The following is a 16,906-nucleotide window of genomic DNA, read 5'->3' as shown; positions in this document are numbered from 1 at the left end:
TTTCCAGGCAGAACGGTTTGCTTTTCATACTACAAGCCCTGTTCTTCAGGCTGAAGGTTCAACTTACAAAACTGCAAGTCTTGCCCCTTAAACTAAGGATTCTCAACCAGGGATTGATCAACCAGAAAAAATTCCTTCACCTGAACCTTAGAACAAAGATAAATCAGAATAAGGAACAGAAGTGCTTGGTTCACTGGATGAGAATGCTCCTTCAAAATCTCAGAAAAGGTAACCCTCTCCTCCAAATTCAGAAGAAGTATCCATTATGGATGTTTTTCATCAAATAGTCAGGAAGAGTAAGCTGAAAAAAAAGCTACCAAAGCACAACCAGAGCAGCCTACTACAGAAGGGCAATCTGGGAAAGGAAAAGAGTAGGTTGCTGCAGACCCACTGGCCAAGTCCAAACCACTTAGCAAGGGCAAGAAAACAATGGCCACTAAAACAAAATTCCTCAAAAGGAAAAAATTCTCCAGATTGGCAGAGAAGGCAAGGCCAGCAACAATCTCTTCTCCTTAAGACCCTCGTGAAATTTCATCCCCTAAACAATCCCTTGAAAAATCACCACCAAAACCCTCTCCCGAGCCTCTAAATATTTTTTATGGCATTGATGTGTCCACTCCCTTAGCCTCTTTAGAGGACTAAACTCTACCTCAAATATGATGATGACAAAAAGGGGGAGAAGTATAACAAGGACCCTAGGGGAGATAGGAAGTTAAAACTGTTTAGGGGTAGTTAAGGAACATTAAATGTTATTTTTTGGTTTTCTGCTGTTTTTGCCCAGTTGACAGTTGAACATTGAATTTTAACTTTGTTGTTTATGTTTTTGTGTGTAAAATGGGATGCTAATATGTTTATGTTATTTGGTTGTTGATAATTGAATATCTAATGATGTCTTACTATCTATGGTATTTTGATTGCTACTGATAAAAATTTGGTGTTGTACTAATATTAGGATAGTATGCTGATGACTAATTTTTATTATGACATTGTGAATAGATTGTGTTTGTGAATAAATATGGATGCTAAGTATAGTATATTTGTTGAATGATGAATGGCATAGACAAAATTCGATAACAATATATTGTTGACAGACACTGCTAAAATTTTGATGATAATCTGTCAACATTCACCTGCTGTAAATCACTTTATATTTCTGCATATATATACTCTTTTTCTATATGACATGAATAAAATTTATTGGAATGAATAAGTAAAATATGCACACATTAAGGGGGAACACACACTTAGAGGGAGAAATCCCCATTTTTTGTAGGATTAAAAAGAATAAAAGAACATTGTGCTTTTAATCAACGAATGTTTTGTCATCATCAAAAAGGGGGAGATTGTTGGCTCCATTAGTTTTTGATGATAATAAAACATTCCCATTTCATTGTGTCTAATATTTTTAATTGAGTGCGTACGACAAAAATTGTATGCAAATATTTAATCAATTATTCAAATGCACATATCAAAGAGCATAGAAATAAAGAAGTCACAATTGATCAACAAGACAGAAGCCCCTTAGTCAATTAATGAAGAGTTAGTCAGCTAAGATTTAAATCAAAAGTTGACGGGCTGAAGAGTATTGAGAAATAGAACCAACTTAGTCAGTCAAGGAATGACTTAGTCGACTAAGTGCACACTACCAGAAACTGGGATCAAAAGACAGAGATGACTTAGTCGACTAAGATATCAGTTAGTCAACTAAGAGCATTCTACCAAAATTTTTGAATTGTGCACTAGAAGACAGATTAATAGCTAGAATTGCTACCAAACTGCTCCCAATGGTAAAAAACTGTTTAACTCACATCAAAGCTGATTTTTCAAGTATAAAATAAGGTTCCATTGGCTAGAAATTTATAGAAGGCTTCCAAGAACACCAAGAGAGCTGAAAACCAAAAAACACCTGTTACTCATTTATTGCACTTAACTTCCATCTTTGTAATTGTGATCTGCACTTCATTTGTACCACTTAGATCAACCTTGTGATATAGGTACACTCCTTTTACTTTTCTTCTTGTATTCTTAGAGTGAGCAGGTCACTCTAAAAGATTGATTCAAGCTAAGATTGCTTGATTGGGTATAGGCTCTAACTTAGCCTTGAAAAGTTAGGTGTTGGGTTTAAGTTGATCCCGGTAAAAACTATTGTGAAAGGTTATGGCTAAGCCTAGTAAATGCCATTGTAAAGCTTGGTGAAAGCTTGTGAATTTCACCGGTTTATAGTGGATTAGTTTAGAAAATACTTGGTTGGATAATCAAGGTAGGGGATGTAGGTCTTAGACCGAACCACTCTAAATTACTACGCATTGTCTACTCTATTTTTATTTTCATTGCTTTTCAAATTAGTTCCTCATCTTGCTAAGAGCCAAAAAGTGCTATTCACCCCCTCTAGCACATTTAATTGGGACCAATAGTGTCAAAATGGGTAGAAGGCTCAGCCTTCCCTACAAACGAAGCTAAAGTGGTGATGAAATTTTTAAAGAAGAACATTTTCACCAGATTTGGTACACTAAGAGCTATTGTGAGTGATGAAGGAAGTCATTTTTGCAATAAATATTTTACAACATTGCTCACAAAGTATGGAGTGTCACACAAGGTAGCCATAGCTTATCACCCTCAGATGAACAGACAAGTAGAAGTATTAAACCAAGAAATCAAAAGAATTCTTGAGAAAGTGGTATCACTGTCACAGAAGAACTAGGTTAGTAGATTGGATAATGCACTGTGAACGTATAAGATAACTTACAAAACTCTAATAGGTATGTCCCCATATTGGTTGGTTTTGGAAAAGCGAGTCACCTCTCAATTGAATTGAAGTGTAGTGTGCCAAACTTACATTAAAGCCTCAAGCAATTTGATCCATAAGCCTATCCTTTTTTCACAATTTGCATTAAGGACAGGGGTGATAGTTTCGAATCAGGTTTCAAACACTCCCTGTAGCCCTCAAAGAGATCCTTCATCAATTCCTTTTCTTTGAAAGTCACTACCATATTAACTCTATCAGAAACAGCAACTTGAGCCTCGATCCCTTCACTAACCAATACACTTTTATGGCCATGCATGAGACTTTTGCCTTGAGTTTCCCCATGGCGCTACTCATTACCCATAACATCTCTTTATCAAGGTTGGTTGCCTTAACAAAGACTGTTTCTCCTTTCCCATCTTGGTATTTCTTCTCATTCCTCCATGTAATTCTTATCTTGGATGTTGTTCTCTTAACGTTCTTCACGTTTCCATTGTAATCAATCTCTCTCCCATCCTCATGCCTCATTTTTTCCCCAAAAACCACCTCTTTGAAAGATCGACCTTTTAATCTTTGCTTAGCAATACCACTATTTGCCTTTGTTTCCATCACTGTGTTCACTCTCTCACTTTTTACTTCTTCTTTGACTAGTTCAACCCTTCTAACTATGATTCTTCTCCCATCTAACCACTGGTGGTTTCCCCACTTCAAAGACATTTCCATTTCATATTTCTCTCGGTATCTGATGAAGTCAAAGTTAGCCTCTCTATCTCTTTCTTGAGAGCTTTTCCTTGGAATTAAGACATCAATGACCCTTCTATATTCCTCGAAAGCTCCCTTCCTCACTAACCATGTCACTCATTTGCTAATATTGTTTGCAAAATCAAGTACAAACTATTAAGCCACTATCATTCACCTTTCCACCCTATTTTTCTCATTTCAATAGATTATCTTGTATATAGAAGATCTTCTTCATTGTTAATTTCTAGTAGGCAAATCCATGACCAAACACTGCAATATTATTTTGCCAAAAATCATAGAGTACTTTTCATAAATGAGCCTCACGCATAAGGCGTTTTTTAGAATGGTCCTCCCTATAATTTTAACTGTTTTTAGCCAAGAGAAAAAAAAAATTGGACAAAATTATCCTAAATGAAACTGACCCATTCGCTAGGCTCCTCGCCTCAATCCAAAACCTATTAACGGGTCAAGTATGTCCTTTATGTGGACCACAACTCTTTGATTTGCATTGAGAGACCGTACATATCCTCATAAGCAAGTCTGCAAAAGCATTCTTCGACAGTTCTGTGAGACCCTGTCAAGCTCGATTAAAAGACGGTATTGTACCGAGTGGTACAACTAAGTTAAATCGAGCCTTGAACTAGTTCAAATAGAAATTCTAAGAGGAATTTGAAAATTTTAAAACCAACAGAATGGCTTAGAATAGTGATTTGGAGTTCAAGGTCCAGTTTGGAGTCCATCAGAAAATTGACCAATTAGGGACAAAACGGTTATTTTACCATTTGATGATAAAATGAAGATTTTTAGCCAAGATTTGATCACATTTGACCAAGAATAATTATATGAAATATAATTATGATTATTGGAGTATAAAATAATGTTTAGCAGTGAAAAATTATGATTCTCGGTATTTATGGAGCACAAGGGCAAAATGATAATTTTGCCACTAGAGGACTAAACAAAAATTTTTTTAAACAATTTTTGCCCCATTTGGTTAATATTGATCAATAGTAGTGTTATTTTAGGTTGAAAAGTAGAAATAATGAGATTCCGGTACATTTCGGAGTATAAGGGCAAAATCATAATTTTTTCATCCTGGGGCAAATCAGTAAAATTTTTGCCCCAGCACTTGTCAAGACAAAGGGATTTTAATTGTGGTAGGATTGGATAAATACCAGAATATTTGTGGTGGAAAATTAAGAAGAAAAAGTCAAAAAGTAAAAAATTGGGCCAATAAGCATGTGACACATGGCATGCTTGATTATTTTATTATTTTCTATAGAAATCAGCCCATTAAATCCCCAATTCCCTCACCATATTCGGCCTAGGCATCCAGCAACAAGAAAAAAGGAAGAACAAAAGGAAAAACAAGAAAACCTAGGTGGAAATTCAAAGAAAAAGTGAAGAAATCAAGGAAACAAGCTAGGTAAGTTAAAATTTCTTTAATTCTCCTTGATACCTAGCTTACCCATGCTTTTGTTCTTGATTTCCATGGTTGAATATTGAGTTATCATGATGAATTCAATTCTGAAAAATGGGTATGGAAGATGAATTGTTGTTGGAATAATTTGATTTTAGACTATGTTAATGTTTAGGGATAGTTAAGCATGGTTATGAACAAAAACACAAAAGAAATATTCAATTTCTCTAGGGTTCCTTGTTGGCCGAACCATGAGGGCTGAATATCAATGGGGGATTGTTTTTTTTTCAAGGAAAATGGCATGGAAAATGATGAATTAAGGTGAAATGGTTATGTAGAAAAAAATTTGATGTTAGTGCACCAAATGACCAAATTTTTCTATAAGGAACTGTGAGGGTTCTAATGCTGAATTTGGCTTTATTTAAATGTATGTGGTAAATTAATGTATTAGAGGAGAAATGAATTAATTTGGAGGTGATTTGGACACAATCGTCGATTAATCGGGTGATCGGTCAAATTTAATTGATACCGTGATTAAGAGGTAATCGGACATATTTTTTATTTACATATCAAGCATTAGTAATTTAAATTAATTTATATCAATTTAGGGACAATATAGTAAATTCTTCGACTTTGTTATTTGTCAAAAGGCAAAGGAATTGCGCCTGAGGACTATTAGTCTGAGTTCACCCGGAATCCGAATTTTCGACACTTGTGAGTGGACTGCCTATCAAAATTGTTTTGAGAATATGACTGTTTTGAACAAAGTGTTTGAATGATTTAATGCAATTTTTCATGAAAATGAATGCCTTGGGAACAAGCTTTTGAGAAAAGGTTTACGTTATGAAATGTGGTTATTATGGATTTCTATGTGGCTGCATTATGTTGATATACATATATGCTTGAATATAATGTTGTGTAATTATGTTGACTCGGCTATATGCGAGTAGGGAGTGTGCATAAGCCGAGGATGACCCGGTTATGTGCGAGTAGGGAGTGTGCATAACCCGGTTATGTGCGAGTAGGGAGTGCGCATAACCGGTGATGACCCAGCCATGTACGAGTAGGGAGTGCGCATGAGCTGGTGATGATGATGATGAGCTGGTGATGATGATAATGGGTTGGTGAGATGATGATGATGGTATATACATATATATATATACATAAGTAAATATGTGTGATATAGCAAATTGATGGACAATGATTTATGGTTGTAATGTACATGAAAGTTGACACATTGTACTTTGAGAATTTTCATGAATGTTAGGTTGATTTTATTAGTTTAGTAGGATGGCTTTTTGTTGAGTGAGAAAAAATGTTTCTCTTGTTGCTCTGTTTTCAATGCAGCGAAGTTCATGTTCGCTGCAGCGAGAAACTCTCGGGTTTGGAGGGGTTTTAAATAGGAATGAACTAAATTGCATTGTTTTGAAACAAGTGCTTCGTGATTTTAAATTCTCCCTAATTGTTACTTGTTCCCTTCCTTGTTCACTCACTGAGTATTGTACTCACGTTTTATAAAAATTCATGTTTTCAGATTAGGTGACTGTTGGACCCTAGATCGAGGAGTCCCCGTAGTGCATCTCCTGGGTATGTGTCTGGCATTCGATAGTAATCCCTTTTATTGTAAATGTCTCCGCTGGAAGTCATGGGTCCTTTTGTATTATGAATACAATCTAACAATGTGAATATGTGTATGCAATGTAAATTACTAAATACATGACTGGTATAGTGCATGTATATTATTATCGATAATGCCATTGTGTTTTGGCTATGTTCACACCCAAAAAAAAGTGTGTGTGTGCATGATATGACAAATTTGTTAAGCAAAGGTAAATGAATAGGCTTGCTTGGGCTTAGTGAGCTATGCTTATTGAGCTCATGCGCCGGTCATGGCCCAAGAAATTAGGTCGTGACAAGTTCAACTTTCGAGCATTTTGGCAGTGGTAAGAGCCTTTTGGAGTGGTTATTATTTGCATAAAGGTAGTTCACATATTGAGTAGTGTGAGAAAGTTGACATTACGCTGAGAAAGGTATAATTTTTTTTATGAATTTTTTATTTTATTTTGAACCATGTGGAGGTTTTTGACAGAATGGTTATTGTTCATGTTTAGGGTTAAGATTTTTGAGCATAACGTATACATATTGGACGTTCATATTGATATTTTTTTTGCTTGAAATTTTTGAATCTAAACATGAAGGTGGTATTGTTGGTGTTGTTGGGGTAGAAAGGTGGCCGGCCATGCGTGAGTGGTTGATATGTATGTGTTAGGAATTCGGTTGAGGGTTTAGATATTGCGTGAGTGAGGGCGTGCTTAGGTGGTTGGCACCTTTTGCTTGAGTGGATTTTGGCATGGGGTCATGTTGGGGTTGTGCGATTGCAAAAGGGTTTAACTTAACGTGATTGGTTTCTAGGTCATTGCATGACTGGTTTCTAGGTTATTGCGTGAATATTGTTAAAGCATGGCGTCAGTTAGTGTGTGCATGATTCGATTAGTTGTTCTTAGAATTACGTGACTTGTGTATAAATCATTGCGTGATTTAATGTTAGTAATTGCATGACTAATTGATTAGGCATTGCGTGACTATTGTTGTAGGAAATTGCACGAGTGTCATAACTGCATGAAATTTATCTACATGGGTTCATTCTGTATTATTTTGGGTCAACTATAATGCTTTAATGTGTATATGTTGATTTACTTAATAATCCATGCTCCACACTTGGATTAATTATTATGTTTCAGGGTTGTCTAAAAATAGTTAAAAATATTGTTAGGGTTATTTTTTGAGTGAGCTTATGAGGAGGGCTATTTCTAAGAAATTTTTGTCGTTTTTTTGTTAATCTACAATGATGGTATTGACATGACTAAAATGGGAATGTTATCTATTTTATATTGCAGATGGCCAACACAAGAACAGAGCAGGAAAACATGGAGTCCTTGCGTTCTGTGTCAAAATACCGGTGGGGGTTTAATGCGGGCATTAACATCCACTATAAGTGGTCGCATCTGCACATGATACGTGAGATGCTGTGTCAAGTGAACGAGCTAGAAAACTTTAAGAGAACATGCTTCGGGCACGTGATGGATGTCAAAGCAGACAAGAGTTTATTCTGCTTCAGTTTCATGCACTATCTAATGCTGCGCAGAATCAACAAACCTGATGCCACGGAGGCAGAGTTATGGTTCGCAATAGGGAAAACAAAGGCTCGCTTTTCTAAAAGGGAGTTCTGTCTGGTGACAGGATTGAAGTTTGGTCCCTTATCGACTTTCATTGTCAATCCCTTCGAGGCCCTCCCTAGAGGAATTCGCCTACGATATTGGGGACTTAGGAAGGAGGTGAAGATCCAACAGGTTTTAGATACGTTCAAGGAAGGGCAGTTTCAGCAGGAGGGAGACGGGAGCAAGATGGCCCTCATCTTGATCGCGACCAATGTTTTATTTGATCAAGACTACAGATGATCTGTGGTTTCATGGTTGTAGTCGCTGGTTGAGAACATGGATGAGTGGATTGCATTCCCATGGGGCACATACGTGTGGAGTCTAACCGTGGATTACTTGCCAAGGGGTTTCGAACCTCCTACTGCTGGAGAAGCAGATAAAAAGCACTACCACTTCTACGGATTTATATAAGCATTTCAGATAGTCTACCATAGCCTAATGTTTATCATTATCATTATTGTTTTCGCATAAGAATTTATGAGGTGAGTAAAAATATTACACAATTAATGTGCAGTTTTGGACGTTGGAAGCAACACTTGAAATCAGAAGCTTGTTCGGAAGGCAGCGGCAGTTTGGACAGCTTTGGCCAAGAATGCTTTAATGGCAATGTGACGAAAGGCCTACAGGCTTCCACGCCAATATTGCAAGTTTGGAGAGAGAAGGCAAGGTGAGTAAAGAAACCATATTTTTTTTAATTTATTAAATTTTATTTTTATTGTCATAGGGTAGCGGCGGTTATACCTAATGGCAATGTATGTTTTAGTGCAGTTATGGGCAGTGAGAACATTGGAGCCAACAGCAGAAGAGATGTTGACAGCATACTAGGTTGACATTGAGGTTAATGTCTCCGAGGGGCAGCAATACATTCCATTATGGAAGTTGGAGGGTCGCCTAGAATTTCATCCCCAGCAAAAGAAGAAAATAATGGACTGCAAAGGAAAAAGTCAAGTACGATGAGTCGTTAAGTAGAGACGCACCGCGGACGAGGAAGTCCATTCCGATTTTGGTGCTACTGAGGCACCTCATTCTCTTCCTACAGTTGTTCATGGTGTTTTTTCTGCTGGTCATCATGCTGTTACTCTCGCTGTTCTTCCTCCTGCTTCTGCTACTGCCCCTCCTCCTACTTCAGGTGCTGCCCCTCATGCTGAGTTGAGAAACCAGGCGCTGTGTTCGCAAATGACTACAAACATTAAGCGAGAGCTGCAAAAAATGCGAACACAGTGGAAGAAATACCTCCAGTCATTGCAGAAGAATATGCAGATGCAGATGCAGTCAATGCAGTTAGAGATCCAACAGTCAATGCAGTTGGAGATCCAGCAGTCAATGTAGTTGGAGATCTAGAGGGCGATGCAGACGCAGTCACTGCATGAGCATATTCAGCACTCACTTCAAGGGTTGGAGGATCGAATTGTTTGTCGACTGATCGACCATTTTGAGGTTTGATTTTGTATGTTATTTATCGCGTGAGTTATAAAAAGTATGATGTATACACTGTTCTAATGTGTTTGATTTTTTTGATCGTTTAGTGTCGAAGCTCACCTCCCGATAACCTGATTGAACATCATCCTGCGACTATCCCATCTTTGATAGAGGCAACCCAGCATTCTCAGCACACACCTTCTCTCGAGGCTCCACCTTCTGCGTTTGAGGTCGAAAAGGTACCTCATCTTGTGAGTAGTGGAATTACAACTTTCGCGCATCCTGCTCTTGTCCCAACTCCAGCAGAGGCCCCCCCGCATGGTGAGATCACACCTTCTACTGAGGCTCCACCTCGACCTAACCCCGAAGATGCACGTGTGATCTTGGCTAACAAATACCTTCGAAGCCCGTACGTTAACCCGCTATTAGTCTAGCGCAAAGCGATGGACAATTTGAAGGACAGATATGAGTCCTTCTTGAAAAATGACCAAGCCAGGTAAAATGAAAACAGTAGACCATATTAGGGTTAACGGTTTTAGGATATTTATTAAACAGTTAGCAATACTATAATTTTAATTTAACTCTATTTTAAATTTACAGGGTTAACATTCTAGGCATCGAAGGGCAAAAGGGCTTGATTTTTTCCAGAGATTGGAGATGCCGATAGAGTTGATGAACAACCAACAGATTGATGCATGCATCAGTGTGTTGTGTAAGCGAGCGCGCGAGCACCATCCACAACACTACAAGTAGAGAATATTGATCGTTGACACCACATTCTATGTAAGTATATTATATTTTACTGAGTTGTAATTATTCAAATGTATGGGGTTTAGGGTTACTTAATTGCATCTAACTATTGTGCATAACATAATTGACAACTTATTTTGCTCCAACTGAGCCAAGAAATACAGTATTCCCCCACTGAGAATACATTCAAGCCGAGTGTGGTGGTTTTACTAGACGATGTGCTTGAGTATGAAAGGGGTGGGAGACCTCCGCGGGGTTTGCCATGGCATGAGGTTGACTCAATTCTCGTACCGTGCTTTTTCGATGATCGTTGGGTGGTAGTGCATGTTAACTTGCTAAAATGGATTATGATGTTAGTGGACTCATCGTACAATCGAAAAGAAGCACTGAATTTTGGCTTACGTGATAAGCAAATGAGTCCACTAACATCATTGTTTCCCATTATATGCCACCAGGCGGGGTACTTTGTCAACTCGCACTGTCAAAAGTGAGGTTTGACGTGGATGAAAATAGGTTAAATGAGAAGACCCCGATACAGCAAGATTCGCACAGTTACGGGGATTGGGTTACAGCCTCGTTGCAGTGGTTGATCGGCTCGGAGGATTAGTCGCTGAAGGCAAATCCCATAGAAGGCATTTGAACAAAGTTTGGCCTTGAGATTTTTGCCAATAGCTCAAGTTGTTAAATTTTTTAATTTGTTTATTCTTTTTCAATCTGTAAATAACATTAACATTATTCTATATCATTTCCATATTATTCTTTGTTGTATCATTTACATATTATTCTTTGTATTCATTTATGTGATAAGCATACGGGTCCAATAAGAACAACATTTTTTTTCTTATTCATATCGTAAAGTCTGTTAGTATTTTACACAATTTACATGACAATGTTCATTTGTTTGCATATGCCAACCCCCCTTTACTTCTTTACTTTATAGCTTATATGACATGTTGAATTGCATTGCGTGACATAAGGTTGTAAGTAGTTGCTATTGAATTGCGTGAATGGTGTGGATGGAATTGCGTCACCAGTTGATATTGATTCGCGGGAGTATTTGTTATGGAGTCACGCGATGTAAAACCCGACCCATAAATACATGTCATGACATACATGCACTGAGTAGTATGTTATTATGCTAGGAAAAGCACTTAAGAATAGACGAAACTCGGTATTGTACCTAATGGTACACTTGAGTTGATTTAACCTCGAACTAGTTCAAATAGGAATTGTAGGATGAAATTTAATATTTTATAGTCCAGGAATGACTAAAAATGATTGTTCGGAGTTCGAGGGTTCATTTGGGGTAAAATTAGAAATTTTGATATTCAAGGGTAAAATCGTCATTTTGCCACCTAAGATAATAATTTGATCATGGAGTGAAATTTTTGACCAAGATTAACTATTTGGAGTATAATTTAATGATAGGAAGTGAAAAAGTTTAATTCTGGTGATTTTTGGAGTGTAGGGGCAAAATCGTAATGTTGCCACTCACGGACAAAATTTGAGATTTTGAGAGAATTTAGATCAAATTTGACAAATTGGAGAATGGTATGAGTATAAGGGGTGAAAAATATGTCTATGGGCAATTTTTCAATTTTTGGGGCAAAAATGTAATTTTTGACTTTTACGGGGGTAAAAGTGTAAATTACAAAAATTACTCCACCGAGACTTTGGATGAGTCTGAGAATTTTATCTAAGCTATGAATATATGAGACAAGTGTATGGTGAAAATTTGGAAACAAATGGATGAAATTTTAAAAATGGGCCAATGGGAAAGTGACATGTGGCATTTTTTAATGAAATAATATTATTTTAATGAAAAGTCAGCCCATTTAAACCCAAATTTTGAGTGCTGGCCGGCCATAAGGAAGAAAAAGAGAGGAAATAGAGAGGAAAGGAAGAAAAAAAGAAAAACCAAAGAGAAACAAGAAAATTCAAAGAGAAATTCACGGTTTTCGACCGTTTACGCGTCTAACGGTAAGATTTTTCGATTTTAGCTTGATTTCTACCTTTCCTATGCCTTTATTTCCATTTAGCATGCTTGAGGAGAGAGATCAAAAAGTGATATCAAGGGCTGGACGAAATTCTAGGGGAGAGAAATTGAAATTTTTAGGTTTTGATTTTTAGTTAAATTGATAGTTTTAGTTAGTTAAATGTGTTTAGAAATTAAATTGGGCAAGAAATCATTAAATTTTCACAATACCCACTCTTGGCTGGATGCTCAATGCTGTACAATGATAATGAATTGATTTTATTCTAAGGAAAATGAAGAGAAATGATGAAAAACGATTAAACGTGATAGAAAAACAAAGTAGAAAATTTACCGAGTTAATGTCCCATTTTTGGCCGAATTTTCCAAGGAAGGGAGTGAGCTGATTTTGTTGTTTTTAGAAGGTTATTAGCTGATATTTAATGGTTAGAAATGTTGGAGAGAGAATGGGATGATTTAGAGCTAAAATGGAGCGCATTAGCAATTTATCGGGCAAAGTGCCAAAAATAGGTTAATACCGCATTTAAGCCATTTTAGGCTATTGCATTTCATACCATGCATTAGTATAGGATTTAAGTTAATTATATAGTGATTTAGCATCAATGTGATGAATTGTGTAAATTTTTGTAATGTGTCTAGGAGGAGAGCCTTCCGGAAAAGGCAAAGAAGTCGTACCCAACGAGTAGTGATCGGGGCGCTTAGAAAGCTTTTAGTTTGTACAAACAGTGAGTAAACTTATTATTATTGTAAATTATCTAGAGTTTATTTTTAAATACCCTTTATGTATTTTATGAAATGAAAACGGGATTTTTGATGTTTTAGGAATAAATGTGATAAATAAAAATATATTGTATTGATTATGAAATTGAGTAATTGGAGGCTGCAAATTGACTTGAAAAATATATATTTTCCTAGGAATGGCTTATGAGAAATGAGTATATGTGGCTATATTTTGTGAATGCATTGGGAAATTTATGTAAGTTGTTTTACTATGCAGGCTGGATAAATAAATAAAAGCCACGTTATACTGTCGAAATTTTATTAAAATTGGTGGGTTAGTCACTGCAGTGACGGGTTTTCGTGGACTGCCTATTAGAGGGGCACGGTAAACCCAGTTATATAGTTACTCTGGTTGTAGAGGCGATGAGGGTAACTCCCGGGGTAGTATTAGAGCTCACTTCACGTCGAACCCCCACGTGAATGTGTAACTCGGCCAACGCCAAAGAACGGCTGGTTTTAAAAATAAAAATGTGTTTCACGTGTGAATATTTTAACACCTTTGGCGGACTCGGTTAGATGCCTCGGCCAAGGTGTCCCCGAGGATTAGTTTTGGCTTGAGCCTTGTTTTAATAAAAGACATAAGCCTTAACAATTGTTTTGGTAAATTACAAATATTTTATGGTTTAAGAAATAAATTGAAAACATTATGAAATGGGTTGAAATTTATTGTTTAAACTTGCCTCCATTTTACTCGCCTTTAGATATTTATGATAATGTCTGTTTACTCATTGGGATTGCAAAATCTCACCCAACTCCTTTCCACCCATTTCAGGTTCAGTATAGATTGTAGATAGCTGATCTCATCGAGGACTACCATTGGATCTGTATTTTCCAAATCATAGGTTCACAGTCCTCTTTACTTTTGTTTATTCGGGGGCCCTCTTGTTATTGTAAATTAAATTAAATATTTTGGCTTACTGTATTTCAGTATGTATAAATTTATTTAGCTTTTACACTATAAAAATTATTCACGTATAACTCTATAAATATTGTTTTATAAGAAAATAGAATATTTTCCTTAATATTTCTTTTATTTTCTTATTATATTCAAATAATCGTAATTTCGTTTTAAATGAAGATTTCAGACTTTTAAACTCATTTTGAATATGAATTATGTGTTTTGTACTTGTATATTACGTTTTAGCCAGTTTCGAAATTTTTGAGAAAAAAATGACCAAAATACCCTGTGTGGCGAAAATTTTATTTTGATTGTTTTTGATCTAAAATAGTATATATTCTCTAAAAACTCGATATTTAACAATGATTGCTCACAGGAAAGGAAAGAAACTAATATGTAAGCCTTGTGGGGTTTCGATTGGCATTCCGGATAATGAGTGTCAATTGGGACGTCACGGCGATTGTCATGGGCCTGAGGGAGGTTCCGGGTCGTGACATGCGAGTACTAAATATTGAATCACGTTATAGTTAATATGGAATCGCGTCACTAATCCACTTGGAAGCGTGTGAGTAGTAAATATGGATCACGTGAATTGTTAAGATTTAGAATCGTGTGAGTATTTGATATTGACTCCCTTTAGTAATAAATATGGAGTGGCGTTACTAGTTAATATGGAAGCGCGTGACATGAATTTTTGTGGAATCGCGTCACTAGTTTATATTGACTCGCGTGAGTAATATATGTGGAGTGGCGTTACTAGTTATTATGGAATGGCGTGAGTGTTTATTCTAAAATCGCATGAGTAGAAAAATGGAGTCGAGTGACTGACTATTATGGAATTGCGTTACTATTTGATATGGAGTCACGTGAGTAGTATATATGGAGTGATGTTACGAATTCTTATTGAATCGCGTGACTAGATGATATGGGATCGCATGACTAGTTGCACTTGCATCGCTGACTCACTTATTCTGTGTCTTGTTTTTCGAATAAAGGTAAGCCAATTATCATCGACAATATCAAACCATAACTCAACCCCAAGCACCATCATAACAAAATATCGAGTTAAACGCCTTAAATCCTCAACCAGATGAAAGTTAAAGCACATGTTGAGGGAATTTAAAGAAAACAAAATACCATAAGTCAATTATGAGAAATACAAACTACAGTATCCATAATCCAATTATACAAACATTCTCTATTAGCCAATACCTACCACCATGTGATATGTCCCTAAACCGTAAGGGAGAGCATAAATCATTACCTGGTTCAATTGAAAAACCAATTGATGCGGCAAGAAGTTGAAGATCTAGTTTCCATTTCTTCCTTGATCGTAGGCTAGAGTATTCATCATCACCCATACTTTGGTCTCCATTGTCATGAACATTGGGTTTACTCGAAGATGCGACCATTGCTTAAGACAGTGCAGGACGGTTCAGCTTTAGTGGTTCAACTTCTCTTCACCCTTAAACTAAGTTTGAAATGGTTTGAAGATGAAACGGCAATTATCGATAGATATTGGGAAGACTGAAATATGAACGAAATGGTTGGAAGCTATCTTATGCCCTTTATGTTTTTCTATTACAAAGGTCGACATTAAGAACAACTATTACTATTATTATAAATCATTTTCTGGGCAACGATATGAAACAGGATGCCAAAATCAATCACGTAAATATTATTAAATTAAATATTTTGTGCTTTATTTAATGGTTTACAAAGAAATACAAATTTTTTAAAGAGTACAATGAATTTAATGATCCAACAAATGGGCTAAGTACTGTAATTGCAATTTGATGATCCAACTATGTAATGGTATTTTTGTAAATGAGGAGAACTGTAGTCAACTATAGGATAAATATCTAATTTTTTCGAGCACTTTCTCCTCACTTCTAGCAGGTTCTTCTTCTTCTTCCCATCCTTTTTAGTAAGGTCACTTCAAAACGTTTTATAATGTGAGAAAATATCTTCTTGCTCAGAAGTAAACATGTCTAATCTTTGTGTTATAGCAGTGTACATTACAACCATACTGGAATCATCATTCATGAGTCCAGCTGACTTCAGAGGACGATTCTTCTTACCAGCATCTGAAGCCTAACGACATGAGCCCCTACACTGTCATATGACTGATGCTGTTTTTCACTTTGAGTGCTACCCAAACCATTTGGTGTATCTCAGCCAATTGAACTTGTTAGTTGATTTGACTCATCAAGAGAGTCCAAACCTTCATAACATTCTGGTGACTTTTGTTCTTCCCAGCCAATATATTTGGAAGAATCATCCAAGGTTTTCGTAGGAATGACATCTTCTGTTCCCTAACCAGATTATGGCAGTGCATCACTATAAGGTTTTTCACTTTGAGTGCTACCCAAACCATTTGGTGTATCCTAGCCATTTGAACTTGCTAGTTGATTTGACTCATCAAGAGAGCCCCAACCTTCATAACATTCAGGTGACTTTTGTTGTTCCCAGCCAGTAGATTTGGATGAATCATCTAAGGTTTTCGTAGGAATGACATATTCTGTTCCCCAACCAGACCGTGAAACGTCTGATGCCTCCAGGTCAAAAGTCCTTTGCATCAGGTTGTCGATGAGGACGTTTATCTTCTGCTGGAATATATGGAACTGGTCCCTCAAAGGCACTTCCTTCTCTTCGGAGGCTACCTCTTTCCCCTTCTTAACTCTTAGATCTTTGGAGGTCATTTTTCAATTATCTGAGATTGATTAAGATAATTGAATTTGATTCCAATGGTTAATGGTTCCTTTTATTTATAGGCATGAATGTTGACTCTTCGTTTTCTACACTCATATCAATGCAATGAAGGGGGGTTGAATTGGTTATTAGGTACCTGTTTGGTTTGCCCTTTCATCTTATCTACCTCTTAAAAGCAAAAGTTAGGTCAAACATCATTTTTCAAGAAATTCTTAATAAAAAGCAGCTTAAA

The 16,906-nt window shown here is 36.6% G+C and overlaps 1 protein-coding gene across 1 annotated transcript; it reads left to right on the top strand.

The window, feature by feature from the left end:
* The first annotated feature begins 7,801 nt into the window (after positions 1-7,801).
* LOC108661596 (uncharacterized) lies at positions 7,802-8,533 on the top strand. The gene is made up of 2 exons (XM_018119046.2): positions 7,802-8,335; positions 8,384-8,533. Exons 1-2 carry the CDS (start codon positions 7,802-7,804, stop codon positions 8,531-8,533), a joined length of 684 nt encoding a protein of 227 aa, XP_017974535.2.
* The last annotated feature ends 8,373 nt before the right edge of the window (positions 8,534-16,906 follow it).

This window comes from Theobroma cacao, chromosome 4 (assembly GCF_053813885.1).
Source record: "Theobroma cacao isolate CCN51 chromosome 4, ASM5381388v1, whole genome shotgun sequence".
Lineage (NCBI taxonomy): Eukaryota > Viridiplantae > Streptophyta > Magnoliopsida > Malvales > Malvaceae > Theobroma > Theobroma cacao.
This window is presented reverse-complemented; position numbering and strand designations above follow the sequence as displayed.